This window comes from Poeciliopsis prolifica, unplaced genomic scaffold, assembly GCF_027474105.1.
Source record: "Poeciliopsis prolifica strain line A6 unplaced genomic scaffold, Auburn_PproV2 SCAFFOLD019, whole genome shotgun sequence".
Taxonomy (NCBI): domain Eukaryota; kingdom Metazoa; phylum Chordata; class Actinopteri; order Cyprinodontiformes; family Poeciliidae; genus Poeciliopsis; species Poeciliopsis prolifica.
This window is the reverse complement of record NW_026562394.1, coordinates 2,039,859-2,059,389: the sequence shown is the minus strand read 5'-3', so window position 1 is coordinate 2,059,389 and position 19,531 is coordinate 2,039,859. Positions and strand designations below refer to the sequence as shown.

General features: G+C 38.1%; 1 protein-coding gene across 2 annotated transcripts; it reads right to left on the bottom strand.

Moving 5' to 3' along the window:
* Positions 1–1,103: 1,103 nt before the first annotated feature.
* On the bottom strand, positions 1,104–13,412 carry phldb2a (pleckstrin homology-like domain, family B, member 2a). 2 transcript variants are annotated; one of them, XM_055043579.1, is made up of 15 exons: positions 12,368–13,412; positions 11,969–12,292; positions 10,055–10,189; positions 9,211–9,348; positions 8,374–8,520; positions 7,234–7,344; positions 7,065–7,154; positions 6,843–6,980; positions 6,389–6,488; positions 5,758–5,956; positions 5,344–5,434; positions 5,117–5,263; positions 4,825–5,044; positions 4,656–4,741; positions 1,104–3,946 (listed from the first exon to the last, which is right to left on the bottom strand). In XM_055043579.1, the coding sequence occupies exons 1-15, from the start codon at positions 13,391–13,393 to the stop codon at positions 3,806–3,808; spliced, it is 3,093 nt and encodes a 1,030-aa protein (XP_054899554.1). In that variant the 5' UTR covers positions 13,394–13,412; the 3' UTR covers positions 1,104–3,805. The 2 variants fall into 2 exon arrangements, with proteins under 2 accessions (XP_054899554.1, XP_054899555.1); XM_055043580.1 differs by having other exon boundaries at positions 5,758–5,953.
* Positions 13,413–19,531: the final 6,119 nt, after the last annotated feature.

Here is a 19,531-nt window from a genome sequence, read left to right as displayed (position 1 = left end):
GAGTGAGTTTGCCTAACCACATCCCTGCTATCTTTAAAGGCCAACCCCTTTGCCCTAAATATGTTACACATATTAAAGCACTGAAAAATGCTCTGGGGGCATGCAGGTTTTCTATGGTCTGGATGAGTTTGTGTCTGTTTCTGCCTCTGGAGGGTCTACTGCTTCTGTAGGACTTAATTTAGCATGCTTCAGTCTGTGTTTCCATGCCAACCCCACTAGGTCAACCAATTGAAAAGCCACAAATTATGGAGGGAGGAGTTCAAAACATGAGTACCCTAATGAGCACATGCACATTGTCTACTTACAGAGATTAAATGAAAAGAATAGTTATTAACTTTTTAATTGTGATTTAACTTTGTTTCATTATTTAGTATTTTACAGAATACCTTAATTTAAAAGATAATGCTTTATTGCTGCAGAACAAACATAATATCTATATTAAATTGTTTTTATTGTATTGCTAATATATTATTATCACCATGTATATTACTTCAGTAAGTAATTTATTTTATACTTTGTAAATGTTATATTTCATTTGAATTTATTTTAGTGTTATTTTCAAGATAGTTTGAGCTGTGTAATATAATAAAATGAGACAGTGATAGTGAGATAAAGTCTCTAAAGAAGAACTTGATAGTTATAAAAATGCACAACAGAACTATTTATTCTTGTTTTTCCACATTGTTGTAGTATAAATATTTACAAAAATATGTCACTAAATATGTGCTTCAGTTTAGTGAAAAAAATTACTCTGGCTCTTTGCTAAAATGTATTATAGCCAAAAGCATAATGAAGACATCAAATCTTTGTGGTCAGAAGTATTTATTCATGACACAAGTTGAGTATAAAAACCTGAATTATTGGATCAGCTACAATTGCAATGTGCTTATATGCACAATTCAAAAAACACATGCACAGACACCCACACACACACACACACATATATATATATATATATATATATATATATATATATATATATATATATATATATATATATATATATATATATATATATATATATATATATATATATATATATATATATATATATATATATATATATATATATATATATATATATATATATAATATATGAATGCTGTAGTTTGTCGTGTTTCAAGGCTTGGATAAGAATGAGATGTTAAAGTGACAGACAATGAAGGGACCAACACATCTGTAACACTATCAGCTCTCTGATCTGCCCTCTGCAGGAGTTAATTACCACTTAATCAGCGCAGGATAAACAGCGAACCCTGCAGTCTGTTAACCATCAGCTGGTCAAACATTTCTCACTATGGCAATCTGTTTATGAATACACAAAAATGCACAAAAAAAACTTAAACAAAAGCTATTATTAAGCATGATGTACATGTGCTCATAACTGCTTATATAACATAGAGAAATACTGATGATAAAGCATATGTTCTTTAATATAAATGACTCTGGGGTTTTAAGGCAGAGCATTACGTCATTCTAGCGCAATCACTCTGCGCTGAGGACCTCTGCTGGTGAAACATGGTGAAACGCATCAGTGTTAATAACACATGGGTGACGCAGGAACATTCAGCATCACTGCTGCACAACATGGCCTCTTCATGTGAGGCCTGCAGCCTGCACTGCAGACAGAGGGAGCTAGCTGAACACCATAAAACAGAGCACTTCTGTAATTGTAGCAGTTTCATGGCTTCATGTTTAGTCAGCATTTGTAAATAATTCCTAATCATCTTTTTTTTAATTATTCCAATTTCAGCGAAGAAAAAAAAATGCTTCTTTGGCAATGAAAGATGAGCAAAAGAGGAAATAATAACAGTGGACATTCAATCCTGTCATAAGGTAAGCAGACAAGGTCAGCTTATTTTGGTCGTCTGAAAGCAGCAGGTGAAACAAGTAAAAAACTGATTCATAATCTTGAGCTAACCAGAAGGTGCGTTTTGTGACCACTCAGAGAGACTGGATGGGCAGGATAAGTCTGGCTGTGATGTAGAAACACTGAAAAGTACCATCAGAAGTAGAAAAGTGCTGTGTTGTGCAAAAATCTTTGGTGACTCTTCCTTTCTTTATATACAATACTTTTAAAAAGGATTCATACCTTGGACTTTTTTATATTTTGTCACATTACAAACACAAATTTGTAGTCATTTTGTGAGAATTCACAAACAACATAGAACGTAACTGTGAAGTGGAAGAAAAATGGAAAATGCTTTTTAAATTGTCTTGTAATAAACAATCTGAAAAGTGTGGTGTGTATTTATGTTCAGCCTCCTGTAAGAATTCAATGTACCATATTTTCCGGACTGTAAGTCGCACCAGAGTATAAGTTGCATTTTTGAGGGAAATTTAGTTGATAAAATCCAACACCAAGAACAAACATGCCATCTTGAAAGGCAATAAAAGTACAATAGGCTAAATAACTGTACGGTATGCTAACGTTACATGACACATAAATAACAAACTGAGAACATGCCTGGTATGTTAGCATAACATATTAAGAGTTATTCAGATAATTATAGCATAAATAACAAGTTTACCAAATCATCTGTGTCTCTCCAAATCACTAAACACAATGAAATCTTCGTCCTCGATGTCACTTGTAAACAACTTTGTAAGCTAAATGAATGTAGCTGCTACCTACTCTGAAGGTCACACTAAACTCTTATGGTTTAGTGTGAAAATAACATGTGATATGATATAATGAAGTGTTAATTTCCACACATAAGTCGCTGTGAAAAAAACTGCAACTTATAGTCCAGAAAATACGATAAGCCTTTCATGTAACATTCAAAACTGGCATGGAGGATTATTTTCCTCCCTGTTTATTTTGTACCTAACATTTTAAAAATATATATTTTTTGTCTGTTTCCTAACTAAGCCACAAAAAGAAAGACTTTCAAAGCTGTAAAATTTAGGTGGAAAACCCCAATTTTGTTTTCACCTTAAAAAATTTGGGTGAATTTCTTTTATGTGCCTTGTGTTTAAGGCACAACAGAAAACTACTCAGAGAAAACGGCTTTAATTTAAATCAGATCTTTAGCAGCCTTTTGGAAGCACTGTTCAACTTATTATTTTTACCTGAATTAAAAAACATGAAAGTCAAAACACTTCAACAAAAAATACTTCAACAAGGTACCAGCTGGAACCTTTTCATATCAAAGATGAAGGACCTTTGTGTTGTTGCATGTTTACTGTCTGTTGAAAACACAACTTTTGGACACTATTTATTAGCTGAAAATGTATTTTCTACATAATGTACAAAGTAAAGCTTTAAAGGAATTTTCAGAAAGGGTGGAAAGCTAAAATATGTTGAGGATTATCGTTTTCCAAGTTATGTGAAAAGAGGGACAGTTTACAACCTTTTCACAATCACATTGAATACAAAAACCTGTATTTATTAAAATCATCCAATATTATGAAAGACTGTTTTTAATAGAAAACTAATTTGTTCTGGTGCCAACCCATCAAAGCATGTTAGGTTCCATCATTTAGAAGCTTCCCTGATGAAAAAAAACAAGAAAATTACCTGCTGTGAGATTAAGAGATACTTAAGCTTTTCACAAAACATAAACCACTTAATTAAAACAGCCCACATGGCTTTCTTCTGACACCAAACACTTTTTGTCTTTTATACACAGCTGCATAATAAAGCCTGCGCAGATTTCCTTTCTGCTCATTTGTAAATTTCTGTGATCATAAACACAGAAACTGTTTAGGTAAAATCCCTCTCTGATCCACATGTGTTTGCCGTTCCTCTGACTGAAACTTGTTTAACTCAATGGCAAAGAAAATAAAGGTGAAAGCGGGTGTGCTACACCATGAAGTGCATGTGTCCTTCAGCGCCCGTCACGATAACGTCCATCCAGATACGCATGGCCTCAGGAGACGGAGCCACCATGTAGTACACACGGTCATGGGTCTTCACACTGAAAGTCAGAGAAGGATTGGGGCTCTGGTGTGCGGTGGTGGGTGGGATTTCGGGAATATATGGAGGGAGGAGAGAGGGATAGGAGAGAGAAAAGAAGCGGATAAGCAGATGTGAGATAGTTCAAGGAAATTGGATCTGATGGGAACTACTGAGGGCCAAAAGTGTCGCTTTCCAACAAATAAATAAGTTACTGGTAATTTAAAAAAAGAAAATAAAAACGAATATATTTCTCATCCATAGTCAATTAATTAATTAGTTAGTTAAATAACTGCATATATAAATCATTGTGAGGGAGATTCAACAGTTTTTGCAATATGTTGGTTGTATTTTAAATTTTAATAATTTAAACATTTTTCAAAAGAGAATTATAAAAATTGGACCTAAATATGGTGGGTCAGTAAATCGGGGAAGCAAAACCAATAAAAGTCAAGGTGATTGGTCTGAGTTTGACCAATCAGATGCAAATATCTACTTTATGAGCTACACTGATGATTTAAATAAAGGAATAAAATAATTTCATATGATCTTTACATATGTTCAACTCAAATATTTAATTATGCACTTAATCAACTTTTGACATATTTACATTGATAAAGATTCAGTTTTATCTATCTATTTTTTTAAAAGAGTTTAATGTTTTACACATGCACAAAATGTTCTTTAATAAATCTATTTATTTGCTGGGTTTTGGCCCTCACTATGGATGAAGACACATGCACATTTGCTCACGTACTTTGTGTGCATTCTTTAAGTGATCATAGTACACCTCCTCAATGGCCTGGAAGTAAATGACTCCTTTCATCTTGTTCTCATGTTTGTCTGCAGCAGAGCACATAAACAGAAGCGTGATGTGATGAAAACTTTGGGTCTTCAGAGTTTATCCGAGAGATAGATGTCCCTACCTGCGTAATATGTGAGCGTCCTCCGATTCTGGTCGAAGACAAACCAGCGTTTCTTCCACGTCTTGATCTTCCCGCCCATTTTAACCAGGAATCCTCGGCAGGTTTTGTCGGTGATGGCCAGGTGGAAGCAGGCGTCTGGGTTGTGTCCGGCTGCTTCGATGTGGCCATGAAGGTCAAAGTCATCTTTTCTCACGGGGAGGTAGCGAGTCAGCAGCCGAGACTACAGAGGAAGTTTCTTAAAATATTAATCAGACCCCTTTTGTAATGAATTTACGTCAATAATGTGAATCACCTGCGATCTCTGCTTTTCCCTGAGCTTCACTTCTCTTTCCACAAGTTTCTGTCTCCTGCTCGTTTCTTCCTGCAGACGTTTCTCCAGCTCCTCTCTCCTCCTCCTCTCCTCCTCCAGGGCCTGCCTGCGCATCTCCATCTCCCGCTCCTGCACAACCCGGCTGGAAAATAAGTCACATGCTTTTTCGCATGCAGACGCCGAGCTTCGGTCCGGGTCTGGCCATTTACCCTGTGCTCGAGGAGTCTCAGTTTCTCAGCCTGGGCCTCTCGGAGTAAACGCTCCATTTCCTCAATCTTTGCCATATTGGAAGTGCTGGCACTAGGAGAAGAAGCGCACAGCTCAACACAAAAGAAACAGTAATTTTTCTCAAGTTTTTTATTCTCTCTCTGCTTTATTATTTCTTTCATACTCCTTCATAAAGTTCAGGTCCTTTCTAATTACACTTTAGCTTTCATCCTGCAAGAGAATTTCTCCTTCTTCCAACAAACCCTCTGCAATAAAACTCTTGCAGGGTCTCACTTGAAGAACTTCACACTCTAAAAGCATTTTTTTTGATAAATTACAATGACTCTCCTATTGGTTCTTTACTTAAAATGGACGTAAAAGAGCTTCCATGGTCTATCATAGCGCTTCGTTCTCACCTGGAGATGTTGTCAGGTGAACACGCAGAGAAACTGGTCTCCAGGCTGTCCGAACTGTCCACACTGACGGTGTCCGATGCCTGGCTGTTGTCTGGGTACGAGAAGGTGTCCAGGAACACGTTGGCCTCAGAGACCATCCTGCTGCAAAAATCGCTCTGCCTCTGTCTGTCGTCGTTCATGTGAGCATGGCTGTTTCCTGCTGAAAGAACAACATGGCAATGAAGCCCTGGCAGCAAATGGCAACCACTGCTAAAACACTTAAATAAAGAGTAGTATCTTCCTAAATTACAGGAACTTCAAGAAATGTCTATGCCTCTTTTTATTTTGCTTTAAGGTCATAGAGAAAGTGTTCCTTTTTTTTCTCACAAATCTGAAAGCCTGTGCATCTGCAGTCACTGACAACATTTCATCCAGGACTTTCCCGGATTTTGCTCCAGCCACCTTCCCATCATTTCTGATGTACTTGGTCATTGTAACATACTGAAAAGCAGACTATTTCAAGGAGGATACGCATTCTGTGATCCAAAAACTATGAATCCAGTCAAACGTAGAGGTTCGGGGCAATATAATTTACTACAACTATTGCTAGAATTTATTTGGAAAAAGATGCCTTTGTGTCTCTCTGACTCACCCTTGGGCAGCCGACGGGCGTTCACTTCCCGGGAAGAGAAGCTGAAGCCTTGTGGAATGACACTGCCACAGCTGGAGCTTTGGGATAAAGGCAGATGTGCCTGAGGAACAATATGAAAGCACCAAACATGTTTAGCACCACATATTAGAGCCCAACTCCTGGAAGTTTTCCTAATCTCAATAGATGTCGCAAGCAAGAGTGAAAGTGAGAATTCCTGCTTTGGGTGGATCCGACTCACGGGAGTTGTCTGGGTAAAAACGATAAGGCTATAAAACCCTCTCCTCTAAAGCCTGGAATCTGAATTACCAATGTCATTTGGATTTTATTCTTCACTCAAGCATACTGCAGTCAACTACAACTTTGAAGAATATCACCTTTTAACATCACTACCCACTCTATTTAACTTTTTACACCTTTATGTTTTTCTTGGATTGGTTCAGATTGCGAATCAGACCTTGGGAGGAAGCGTGCGTCCCAGAGATCTGCCATAGGAGCCGAGGAGCTGCTGGCCTCTCTTATGAGGAATGCTTTCGATAGGATGGGAAGAGCTTTCTTTGCTACTTCTTCTCCTCTCCTTCAGGGAGTTCAAGTGCTGCAGCAATCATACAAATCAGAGCAATCGCAAAACAGGAAATTATTCTGAAAGTGCTGCAGCATTACTGTAACAAACTCCTACCTCTTTGATGGTAACAGGGTTGTTGATCAAAGTTTGGCCCTCAGACAACTCTGCGTACTTTCCTTCCAACGACAGCAGCTTGTCTCTCTCCTGCAGATGCCACATAGTCTTTACTTGATTAAAATGAATCTTTTATGACATCCGCATGCAGAGATAGTTTTTTCTTTACCTTTTGAAGCATGACAAGCAAGTTGTTTTTCTCTCTCTGGAAGTTTTCTTTCTCTTGCTGAGCCTGTAAAGTGATCTGAGAGGACTGTTTCTTCAGAGTCATGATTCTTTCCTGTGGGGGGGAATCAACAAGGTGGTGTCAGTAAAAAATATCTGCTGACTTTATCAAAGTGCAGGAGGAAGAAAAATTAAACAGTTAAATTAGCGGTGAGGCTGAGAGATGGAGTGTAGTTTGAAGAATCAGCAGCAGATGGTGCCTTGTAAATGCATTGCCTTAGAAAAATATGTTTGTCACACCTTTACTGCACTTTAGCACATTATGAACATAAACCTCAATAATTTCTCAGGATTTAGTGTAACAGACCACTAGAAAAGACTGCTTAATTGTGAAGTGAAAAGTCCAGTCCATCTAACTTGACTGTCATTCTGCAAAGAATAATGGACAAAAAAATCTATAGATGTGCAAAGGTGGGGGAGGCATGAACCAAAATCAATTTCACCATGTGTTTCTACAAAGTATTCACTCAGGAGGGCTCAATACAAATTCCTGCCACACTTTCCTCATTTTCATTTCGAACCTTAACTTTGATTTTTTTTATATGCATTTACTGAGATATTATTTGGCCTTTGGGACTTGAATGAACCTGATCCTTACCTATTTCAACTCCAATAAAATATACTTACATATGTACAATGTTTTTAGTTTGGTCACACAAAATGCAAAAATGTTCAAGCCAAGACATAAGAACTTTTACAAATCATGTCACTTAAAATTCTAATCAAAGATCAGAATTTCTTTCACATTTAACTTAGACATATTTAGATCATTTCTTATGTCCTTGGTTTTGCAGGCTTACTGTAACTAAACTATGTCAAAGATTTCACAGCAACTGAGCTCACAACTTTGTAGCTTTTATGCAGAACCTGCAAAAAGGTTAATAACAAACATAAAAAGGCAATTATAAGCTAAAAATCACACTAATATTTGCATTGTGCTATTTTTATTGTAAGTCATCATCAGAAATTGCTTGTGACTTTGAAGAGGTTAGCCATTTTGAACAAAAGCTACTTTTCATGTAGAGAAGCAAAAGCCTCAAAGTGTCAACATGCTACGTGAAAAACTCAGCCAGTTTTCTTCTACCTTGCGAGTGACGCTGAGACGCTGATACTCAGCGATGTCCCGCAGTAACTCTTGGCTTTGACTCTCGTTTTCCTCTTCCTGCTTGATTTCTCTCTCCAGCTTTTGAAATTCTGAATCCTCTGAGGTTTTTGTCTGCTCCTCACTTTCCTGGGCAACATCAGAAACGAATGCAAATGTAGATTATATCACACAGTTCAGGCATACTAAACTGATGAAAATGAAATAATTAGAAACAACATGATCCAGGAATGTTCAGAACAAGGTCAGAAAGGAGAGTAATAACTCTAAAACAGACGTACTGGGAAAAGAATGGAAGGGCAGGAGACGAATGTGAAAAATGAGAACTGCAGTGTTTGGGTTTTGAGTTAGTTCAAGTGCTTAAGCTGCATTTCAGCCAGCCGCTGTCTCCTGGGCTGTTTAAACTGGACTATTTTTATAGCATCATTTGGAAAAGCTTGTGCTTCCTTATTTGGAGAGTTGGTGAGAGCTCATAGAAGGTTTCTCAGCTGCTGTGATAATTGTACTAATCCCTCCTTTGGTTTAGGGCTTTCATCATTTACTTTGAAAAGCTCAGTTAGTTTAGTTTCAAAGGAAATGTAAGAGAATCTTTTTTTAGGATGTTGTGGTTTAACTGGACCAATTCCTAATAGTCTGTTAGTGCTACGGCTCATGCCATCAAAACATCCTCATGCTTGCTTTCTATTTCTAAACAATTACTAGTGTGCAATCAATTTATACTAAAACAACCATAAATATTATTATCTGTCCACCAGAACTCTAACCTTGCAGCCAAATGCAATGGTTAATTTATTTAAAACGCTTTTTGTGCATCTGCACCTGAGATTTTTCAGGCTTGCTTGTCCTCTCGATACTTTGCATTTTTTCTTTGAGTTCATCCAACAGCTCCTTTTCCCTCTGCAGCTGGGTCATCTCAGACTCCTGTTCTCCGTCCAGCAGGGCACACTCCACCTCCATCTGCAGAAAGGTCAGACATAGGTAGGAGTCCTGGATGTACATTTATTTTTTAGTCACCTTGGTAACTTATCCCATCAAATGGCATCATATAAAAACAAGCTGACAGCATTTTGGAAAATATGCTTTCCGACTCTCAGTTTTGAGTAGGTATTTTTGATTACTTGTACATTTTTTGTAATATAGATTCATTGCAGTAAATGTTTAAATAAACATATGCATAGGAAAATATGATCCCCAGAACCAGTTGGTGTCAGACTGGCTTGTCTGAGTATTTCAGACACTGCTGATCTGCTGGGATTTCCACCCAAACCATTTCTTCATTTTGGATTAAAATGCCTTGTTGATGTCAAAGTTCGGAGTTGAATGGACTGAAATGATGGAATGGCAACAGCAGCTGAAATAAACCATCATATGCACAAAACATCACACATTAAATCAGATGGCCTACGGCACCTGGCGATTTTTTGCATTATACATAATCTGCTGTTCTTCAAAATATATAAGTTGTCAGAAGGGTTAAATTCCCTAAGTTAAAAAAAGCTAAAAAAAATCTTGTTAAAAAGGTAGATGTCGAGTAAAATAGGAAAATCCAAAGAAATCGGGTCTTCTTTATCATCACTCTTTCTTTGAAATGTTAGGAAAAGAGTCATTCAGATGTTGGTTCTGTGCCTGTGCTATCTGGCACAGAATAGCTATCTGGCTGTACCTCACGCAAAGACTCCTCCATCTGGTTGTCCAGGTCTTTGATCTTCTGCTCCAGCTCTTCAATGTTGTTCAAAACCTGGATTCTCTCTTCCTCTAAATGAGATACTTCTTGTTTCAGCTGCATGCTCTCCAAGGCCTACAACGACACCGAGAACGGAAATAAATCAAAGGCTTCAAATGTAAACACACAACTGAGCTGTTCAAAATGTCATCATGTCAATAAAAACGGTTTTAAACAAGAGAAGAGACAGTTTTCTGTGTTTATGCCTTTGCAATTATTTGTCATATGGGTTTTATTCTGTTACACAACAGCAGCTGCTGCCTAAATCATCCAAAAAAGGATCACTGGCAACAAGGGCAGGATTCTTTTCCACTTTGTGCAATGGAAATCACTACTAGAGCTGGGCAATCCAAGGCATGCCAAGGCACTCCCACATCTTGCACCATCAAGCAACATCTCTTAAATATTCAGTCACACATTTAAATTGAAGCAAGCTATCTCAGAATTAAATTATTCCTGCTTATAGGAGCCAGGTGGATTATTTTCTCATCTGACACTTGTATGTTTAGCAAGTCTTCCTGATTTATACTTCCGTCAGATGTGTTGTAAGCAGCATTTTGTCCGGCACACACTCCTCTGAGGAATGTCAGCAATGGAGATTGTTTATTTGGAGACGATAAAACACTGTCGCAACTCAAACAAAACATAAAAATTCACACTGAACTCAGATTCTGAGTTTTATGAGAGCTATATCTAAAGAAAATATGAACCTTTAATATAAAAAAGGATTACTTGTACATTTCAATTTCTCATCTCTATCACTTTGATAGATGTTATAAACATCTGGAAAAGTGCATGTCTTTGCTGTGCATGCAGTCTTGCATTCTCCTTTTGCACATCCATGCACAGCTGAACATACACACAAACACATGCACACAATAATTCACTGTGGGATCGAGTCATTTCCTGCCTCCCCCCTGCAACACCCCCCCCCCCCCCACACACACACACACACTCCTCCAGGAGTTTGAATGGTTCACCGCTGAAACAAAACTTGAACTTCTTCATTAAAACCAGACACTCAAGACTGGAAAAACTGGGGAAAAAAAGATAGAATGGAAAAAGGTGGCCTCTATGGAAGCAAAAAATCCCTCTCATAATTTGGTATGTGGGTAGCTTATTATTATTCGTGGATTAAACATGTTTATTTATTTTTGATAAAGAGCGTTGAGGCATTCCAGTTTAACGTCTCCAAAAAAGGTGGTGGAATAAAAATGAGGTCAGATAATAGTGACTTAAAAGCCTGAGGAGTCTGATTTCCATGTTTACATGTCTGTCCAACTTACATAAACAGGAACTGTACAAATTGCTAAGTGCACAGTCTTAGAGTACTTAAAAAAGACTTCAGTGAATGAAATTATGCATAGAAATTATGTGGACAAAACCACAAAGCAGAGCTCTGAGGGCTACACACAATTCCAGCTTTCCAGTTTTGATCAACAAAATGTGTGTGTGTTTAAAATAATGTAATAGGAGTCTGTGTTTTTTCATAGTTTGTAGTTTCTTGGAAACCTTGTTTTCTGTTCTTTGGTAGAAATGTGGATAGGGAATACTGTTTTACTTCAAGCTGAGAAAAACTGAGATATGGCAAAAAGGTAAACAGACACAGATAAACATAATGTCAGCACTCAGATTAATTGCATTCCACAGAAGGGGGAGAGCCTCATTAGTTTTTTTTTTTTTTTTTTGCTTTTTTTACAAGGTTTTACTGCAGTGAAGGTTTCCCTAATAATTCTGGAACAGAAAATTGCAAGTTATGGTTACAGATCTTTCTCTGAGTACCAGTGAAGTGACTTCAGAACAAATGCCAACATTTTGACTTTTGATCTATCTTTATTCTGTGATGCTGCTTACTTTGGCTCTGTGGTGTGTAGAAGGAGAGGGAGCGGTGCTGTTCAGATTTATAGCAGGTGATTGAGACCTGTAGTTTCCCTGCTGACGCTGGATGGCCTGCTGCTCCTCAGGAAGCTGAAGATCTCTGGCTTTGGCCCCAAAACTGGTGTCTGGAGCAGTGCTGCTAGGGGAGTCAGAAAACACAGACTCATCGTCCGACACCTGCAGCTTCTCCAGCTCCTTATTGATCTTTTGCAGATCAGAAACAGCTGAGCCCGTTGGCTCTCTCACCACCTGTCCCAATTCAGTGCACAGGCTTAAGATGGTTTCCAGACGCTGGCATTCCTACACACAGGAGATTAGGTGATTTGTAGTCAATCAATTGTCAACCAAAGAAAAAGTAAGAAAAGAACAACTCACCAATTTCTGCACTTTCTGCTCCCTGAGTCGCTCATCTCTCTGATGCTGGTGATAGTCTCTCAGCTCTTCTTTGCCATTCAGAGAACTGATGCTGCCCACCCTCTGTCCTGGACTTAGTCCGCTTTTCCCAAATGACAACCTCCTTTCTCCTAAGCCCAGATCTAATCCCGTTCCATCAATCTCTATACCTAGGGAGCTAAGTGAAGCAAGGCTGGACCTCCTGGATGTGCTGGGCATGCTTGCAGGAACGGTCACATCTGGGGGCTGCTCGAGGGAGGAAAGACTGCGCCGCTGTCCTGCTGAGACCACCACCCTGTGGGAACCCACTGAGTGACGAGACGGCAGCGACAACACAGGGGGGTCTGCCGCATTGTGAAGTCGTGGCAAAGAACGGCTATGCATCCCCAGGTTGTTGAGAGAACCGGTGGAGTATTTCCTCTGCCTTGACTCTCCGACGGCTTTGCTTTGAGAGCTGAGTCTACGGCTCATCCGAGGACTGGATGGCATACTGGCCGCCCCGCTCTTGACCCTAGGGGAACGAGGCACTGGCTCCCCATATGAGGGCAGCAAAGAATTTCCATCAGATGCATTAGAAAGCAGCAGACTGTCCTGTGACTGGTGGCGAGAGTAGGAATGACGAAACAAACCATTGGCGCTAATCTGGCGTTCGCCCTGACGTGGCGATGGAGGCACACTGTTGCTATTAATGTAGGAAAAGTTTCTGGAGGCGGATGGAGGTCGTTCTGTGTTGCTGAGGATGGACAATGGTCTGCTGGGCTGGCCAACAACAGATGCAGGTACGCTAAGGTACTTGCGGCTGCATTCAGCTGCCCTCAAGCTGGCCTCCAGAGCACTCTTTCTGCGCTGTAGAGTCTCCATCAGTTCCTGAAGCTCAGCTTTAGATCGAGAGCCCCTCAGCAATGTGCCCCCTACAGAGCTGCCACTGCTGTGCTCAATCTTCAAACAGTCTGAAGAAAACAGAGGTTTGACAAAGCGTGAAATCCTGCCCCTTTTAGGACTCAACATGAACAGACTCTTTAATTTATATAATCAGCCATATTGGATTAAATGTCTTTAACAACACAAAGCAAAAGCTGAGCGACAGGATCTGCTATCTTGTGTGCTTGGTGTGTGCTTGGTAAGAAGAGGGGAAAACCACTGAAGAATGTACGCTGCAGTTCTGAGGCCAAAACAAACACTGGCTCAGTCATTGGTCTGGTCTCTTCTAGAAATGGAAGAACGCTCGTGAACCAAGACGGGACAGAATACATCATCGTCTCAACTGCAAATAATATCCAGAGTAGAGTCAAATACCAAGCCAAGCAAAGAGATGATGGTGTCTGGGCCAGCATGGCAAGACGCTGAACATACACTATGAGTTATTACTAGTTCATTTGATCTTACCAAAATTCTTCGCCTCTCCTCAAACATGGGCTTCGGAAATTAGTTTTAGGTTTTAATGCTAATGAGAGAAGAGATCTGCTGCTCTCTATATTGTATTAACCTCTTACATAGTACTATCAACCTGTAGAGAAATTCCAACTTACAAGCCTTATATTTGTAATTGGTGTCATCTTAGTGGATTTTATTATCAGCTAAACATTCACTGTTTATTGCAGATCAATAACTGATTACAATATGATTTCTATCATTTGTCTCACCAGAAGCGTAGCCCAATGTGGCGACGGCGCTCCTTTGAGGAAGCATACTGTTCATCACAATGATCTGCCCCTTCAGATGAACCAGAGCGAAGTTTGGATGATTCAGATGAGACCTGTGAATGGAAAGAGAAAAGTTTCAATACAGGGTGAAAAAACAACAGACAGGAATGAATATTGTTGTACCATTGAGTCAAAGCTGTTAGGTTGCGAAATAAAAGAAGATTTTGTTGGCAAAGTGTTAATCAGTTTGGCACCTTTGTTTCAGATGTTTACATGCACTCATCACCACCTTAAAAATCACAGTAATTTGGGAATTTGAATCATGCATTTCTTCTTTTTCCAGAGTGGAATAAATATACACTCAATAAAAAATGGATGGAACTGCTAAAAGATGTTAATGTTTGTAGAAAGAGATCTGAACTCAAACTAATAGACATTTTATGGGTCGTGAAAACCAAACATTTGAAATGAGCTCTGACCCCGAGCATAGCCAAATACTCAGCCAGAATTGTGGCAGACAATTGGTGATGGTCATGGAACATATTTTTTTTCTCTATAACTTGAAAAAGAACATTCATAAAAATATTTGTGAGCTGCATGTATATACATCTATAGTGTTTGGTTGTTATGCATGTTTCAGATGATTGAACAGTTTCAGAATCAGATTTAGATAATCCAAGCCAATACATAAAGAAATGTTTATTTTCATGAAAGAAACAAAACTCATTTCAGTCTGTCCCTATGTGAAAAGCTATTGTTATCATCATTAAATAAACCTGTGATAAACCTGTTTATCAGCAGCAGATGAAGGTTGCTGGCCACCTGTGTTTTTTTTCTATTTAAACCAATTAACCTCAACAAGGCTTGAAAACAAACTCACTAAAAAGCTGTCTGACAACACCAAGAATGTTTATAAGTCTCAAAACCTAATAGACATTAGAAATCCAACATAATATAAAATAAAATTGATTACTTCAGCCTTTTGCTAAACAATAACAGGTTGGGCAGAACCAAGACAAAAATATATTTTTACCAAAAAGAACACAAAAGCTCATATCACATTTCTCTTGATGACCTCCAAATAAATATATAGGTTGATGAGATAAATCTTAATGGTTTTGGAAGTTAAGATGGCATTTCAGAAAATGAATGTCGTACGGAAAGGTGGACAATGACCTGAACCAAGAATTTTGCTTTCTGAAACTCCTAAAGGAGAATATCTGGACATCAAAATCTAAGAGAGGTTGTAAACAGGGCATTCATGCTCAAAAGCCCTCCATTTCACAGAGAAAAGTGGTGCGAAATTCCATCGCAGTGAAAAATACTCATTACTAGTGACCACAAATGCTTGCTGGCAGTCGAGACATGGCAACACTAATCTGCACCCTTGACACACATGTCTGTCGCTAACGATGCTACATGCATGTTGATGTTGCATCAACATATACATACATTTCAGTCAACATGAGAGACATTTACTAAACACCACTTTACCATAATATTGGTGAAGTGAAAAATAAACATATGGTTGATGAGATAAATGTTATGTTATGAAATTTTATGAAACTCTCAAAAACCTTAGAATGCTATAAAATACTCAAAAATTGAGATTAATCATTTTCTTATTACTTATTGACTTGTTACAGCACTATTTCTGCAATACTTATCAACAACTTTGTTTTTATCAATGAAGGGAATATATGAAATAAGGTCCCCTCATCAATTTGCCTTTGAAAATACAAAATAAAACAACAAAAAAACAGTGCCTGAAGTCCATCTGATATTCCAGATGTGCATATTTTAGAGAAAAAGGGGGAGAAAAAAACTTTCCAAAGGAATGAGTATTAAAACAGGGTTTAGTTTTGGTCTAGCCTGTTTTCCCAATAAAATCTTGAAAAGCAGTTTTAATTGGTCTGCTGACAATTACGCAATTTATTGTTCTGTTGGTTCTTTCACTTCACTCCTTACCTTTAGATTTGAATTCGTGACAATAGTGACATAATGATTTTTGCAGTAAAATTGGCAAAGAATGTTATCTCAAGTATCCTTAAAAAATACAAATTACAACTTTTGGTCATATATGAGTGGTCATCATTTCAGGTTTGCATTTTTAGTAAATGACGATGTAATTAGTTCCAGAGACCCAAGACCATTATTTTTAATAAATCAGACATGACTTGTTCCTGAATCCACAGACAGCATTCACTCACACACAGCACACAGAAAGACAGAGATGGCTGATCTGAGAGTTTCTAGTCTTGCTGTCTGGAGAGAGCGCCAACAGGAAACAGGGTATCCTCTTACACCGTCAAGCATCCAGTCAGCATGAGTTCATTCTCCAGACCTCCAAGAAAAAGAGAGAGGGGGTGAACTCCCTCCATCCACCCACTTCAAATCACAGGCAGAGGGTGTTTGGTCCGTCACTCACATTTTAGGTCAGCAGGGTGGTGCACATGTAAAGAGTTTGAGAAATGCCCTTTGATAAGATAGCTTTCATCTAACGTGTGGGAAGAAAAGTATTTCTACATTGAGTAAAGCCCAAACCGCAGTCAATTTGCATTTCTCAATAATTGTTTTACAATTACATTTCCATGCTAAGAAAAGAATAACAGATGGAAAAACTTTAGAAGTTGAAAATGCATAAGCAATTTTCCAGTAAAAGAGTGGACCATACAGAGTCACTACTGGATCGCAGAAACTGAAACAGTGTTGGTTTAAAGCATTTTGCAGAGAGTCAAATCTTGTGAATCTGTTTCTTTTAAATAGATTAAAAAAAACTGTTATACTTTTGCTTGAGACTTGAATGAAATATTTTTCAAGCAAATATCACTTTTACTTTGTCATGCAGATGCGTTTTCTTTGGTTCAGACTTGCCATTTTATCACTTGTCACTTTTGTCACTTGTCTCTTTCTTGAAATTCTCTTTTTTTTTCTTTAGACCACAGTGTCCCAGACATTTACATGTAGGCAGTATAGACAACTGAGATGATTTTAACAATATTTGCTGCATAAAATCTTTATTTATATATACCATGTTTATATATCAAATAAATACACACTGTGCTCCTCCCCTTGTGTCTGTCCTCCACCTCACTCAGAGTACCAAAACACCAACTTGTGTGTGCAACTGCAAGACACACAGCAAATAAATACACAACTGCAACTTGATTTCTATTATTTAAAATAAAGAGCTGGTCAATAGAACTGGATCAATTGTGAATAGTACAACTTTAAACAGAAACACTCTTTTGTTAATGTTCTTATTAAAGAAAGAAAACTCAAAGTTAGCTAGTTTCAATATCAGAGAACCAAAGATGGAGAAGGCAAGAAAAGAAAAAATTATGAAGATATTCAAAAGGAAATTGTGTTAATTCAGTTTTGTCCTTAGCTCAAAACTAATAAAGCCAGAGTGAGATGAGATGTCTAAGATGAGACAGTGAAGCCTTGGCCTATTGCAACATGTGGAGCATGATGAATTTAGAAATCTGGCAAACATTTGTAAATCTCAGAGTTAAAATAAGGTTTGACATTCTTTAAGGCATAAACATGGACACTGTTGTATTTGTGATGCTAGGTGTGCTAACAGCACTAATTTCTCACCTCAGGACAATTAATGTTTGTCTTTAAAATAATAGTAAGCTCCTGTGACTGCTTTCTTGCACACATGGCGTAATGTTATGTCTGTTCCTTATATAAATAATTAATATCGGCTTAACGCAGGAAGGACAGAGCACATTTTATATATGCTGTTCTTCCTGTTACCTGTGGGATGGTTCTCAAAGATAATTGCCAACAATTATCTTGGCAATTGTTGGCAACGCCAGGTCAATGCTTCACAAAAAAAAAAAAAAAAAAAAAAATCTGAAACTATTCGCAAAATTCTGATGTGTACAAATTTAATATACAGTTTCCAGAGATAAAAATGACACAAAGTAACAAATAGTAGTGTTGGTGAAGCTAACACTTTCAAAACAAATACCTGATACATAAAAAAAATAGTGCATTTAGTACTATGGGCACAGAAGAGTTGAGTGGACAGACAGATTTGTGTCAATGTCATATTGAAGTATTTGACTAAATAAGTATGTAGAGAATGCAATAGTTTTTGTTTATGTTTCAAATTCATTTGCAGTTAAATAAACATAAATATTCACTTGTGAAATGCTTATAATTTAACTGCATGCAATGTAATCCAAATAAATTTCCACAACACTGTTTTGTTATGTAGCTATGCAGTGGTCATGAAGGAGAAACCATAGAGATTTTTTAATCATCAAATTGGATCAAAATTTATTTTTGTGACCTTTTGCACATTTCTTGCAAAAATCTCTGAAACCCAACCCTGTGCATAATTTATACCATAATCAAATTCAGCTCATTTCTTCTGCAGTGTTTTACATTCCAAACACATTTGGTGGCAGCTGTGAACCTCGCTCTAATATAAACAGTGCAGAGCAGAGCAACCTAACATGAAATCTGATACAACTCTGTCACTTTCCAGGACCATCACTGTCTCAATCAAAAGATTGATCAGAAAATAATGAATTTATATGTAATGAAAGGGGTGAAAAACACACAAACAAAAAACAAACAAACACTGACCTCAAGTTTACATAGTTTAAAATCCTCTGCTGGCCGCTTATTAAGTTTTGAAGCTCAGGTCCTCTTTCTGCCTGCCTCTCTGCTCTGAAGCAGCAGAGGAAAGTCTTCCCATGACAAAGGATCAGACAGGAGACCCTTTCCCCTCCCACCTTCAACTCTCTGCTGAGATTTTCCTCTCCAGGAGGGGAGTGAGAGGGGAGACAGCGGGTGTGTTTACTTTCCTGGAGGAGGCACAGCTGCTGCCCCTCTCTGGTTGCGCAGGGAATCACTCATAAACCACAACAAAAATAAGCAGGAAGAAAAGGACTAAGAAGTAGCATTATCAAAATATGTAGAGATTTTTAGGAGGTATCAACATTTAATCTCTCCTACTAAGAGATGTTGTTCCTCTAAACATCTAGTTCTGACCTCTAACCTCGCACTGATCGATATCATGTGACTGTTAGATCATATTCCAGCACAGAGACGCTGAGTGAATTACTGCAAATGTGCACACGTCTTGTGACAGAGTCCATCCGTCGTTTTCAAATTCACTATCTAAACCAAATCTTCTGTCAACAGTTTCTGAGTGTTTTTAATCTGCAGACAAATAAGATCTTTGCCAGACTTTTACCACACAGTGGAGCCCTCCCACATTGTGTTTAAGGGGGAAAAGGTGTCTGCAATACTTGATGTTAGACTGTTGTTTCAGCAGTATATATGGAGGCGGGTAGAGGCCCCTGTTGCTGTGTTTGAATCAGGGCCAACCTCGCTCCCCCAGACTACAGACGGAGGGTAAAAACACCCCCAAAATACCAGAGGGATATACAACATAAAGCAGACCTGCTAATTTAACCTCTTCTTATCTTCTTTTGGTAACAACAAGCAATCAGAATGAATGAAAAGTAACTTTCAGAAAAAT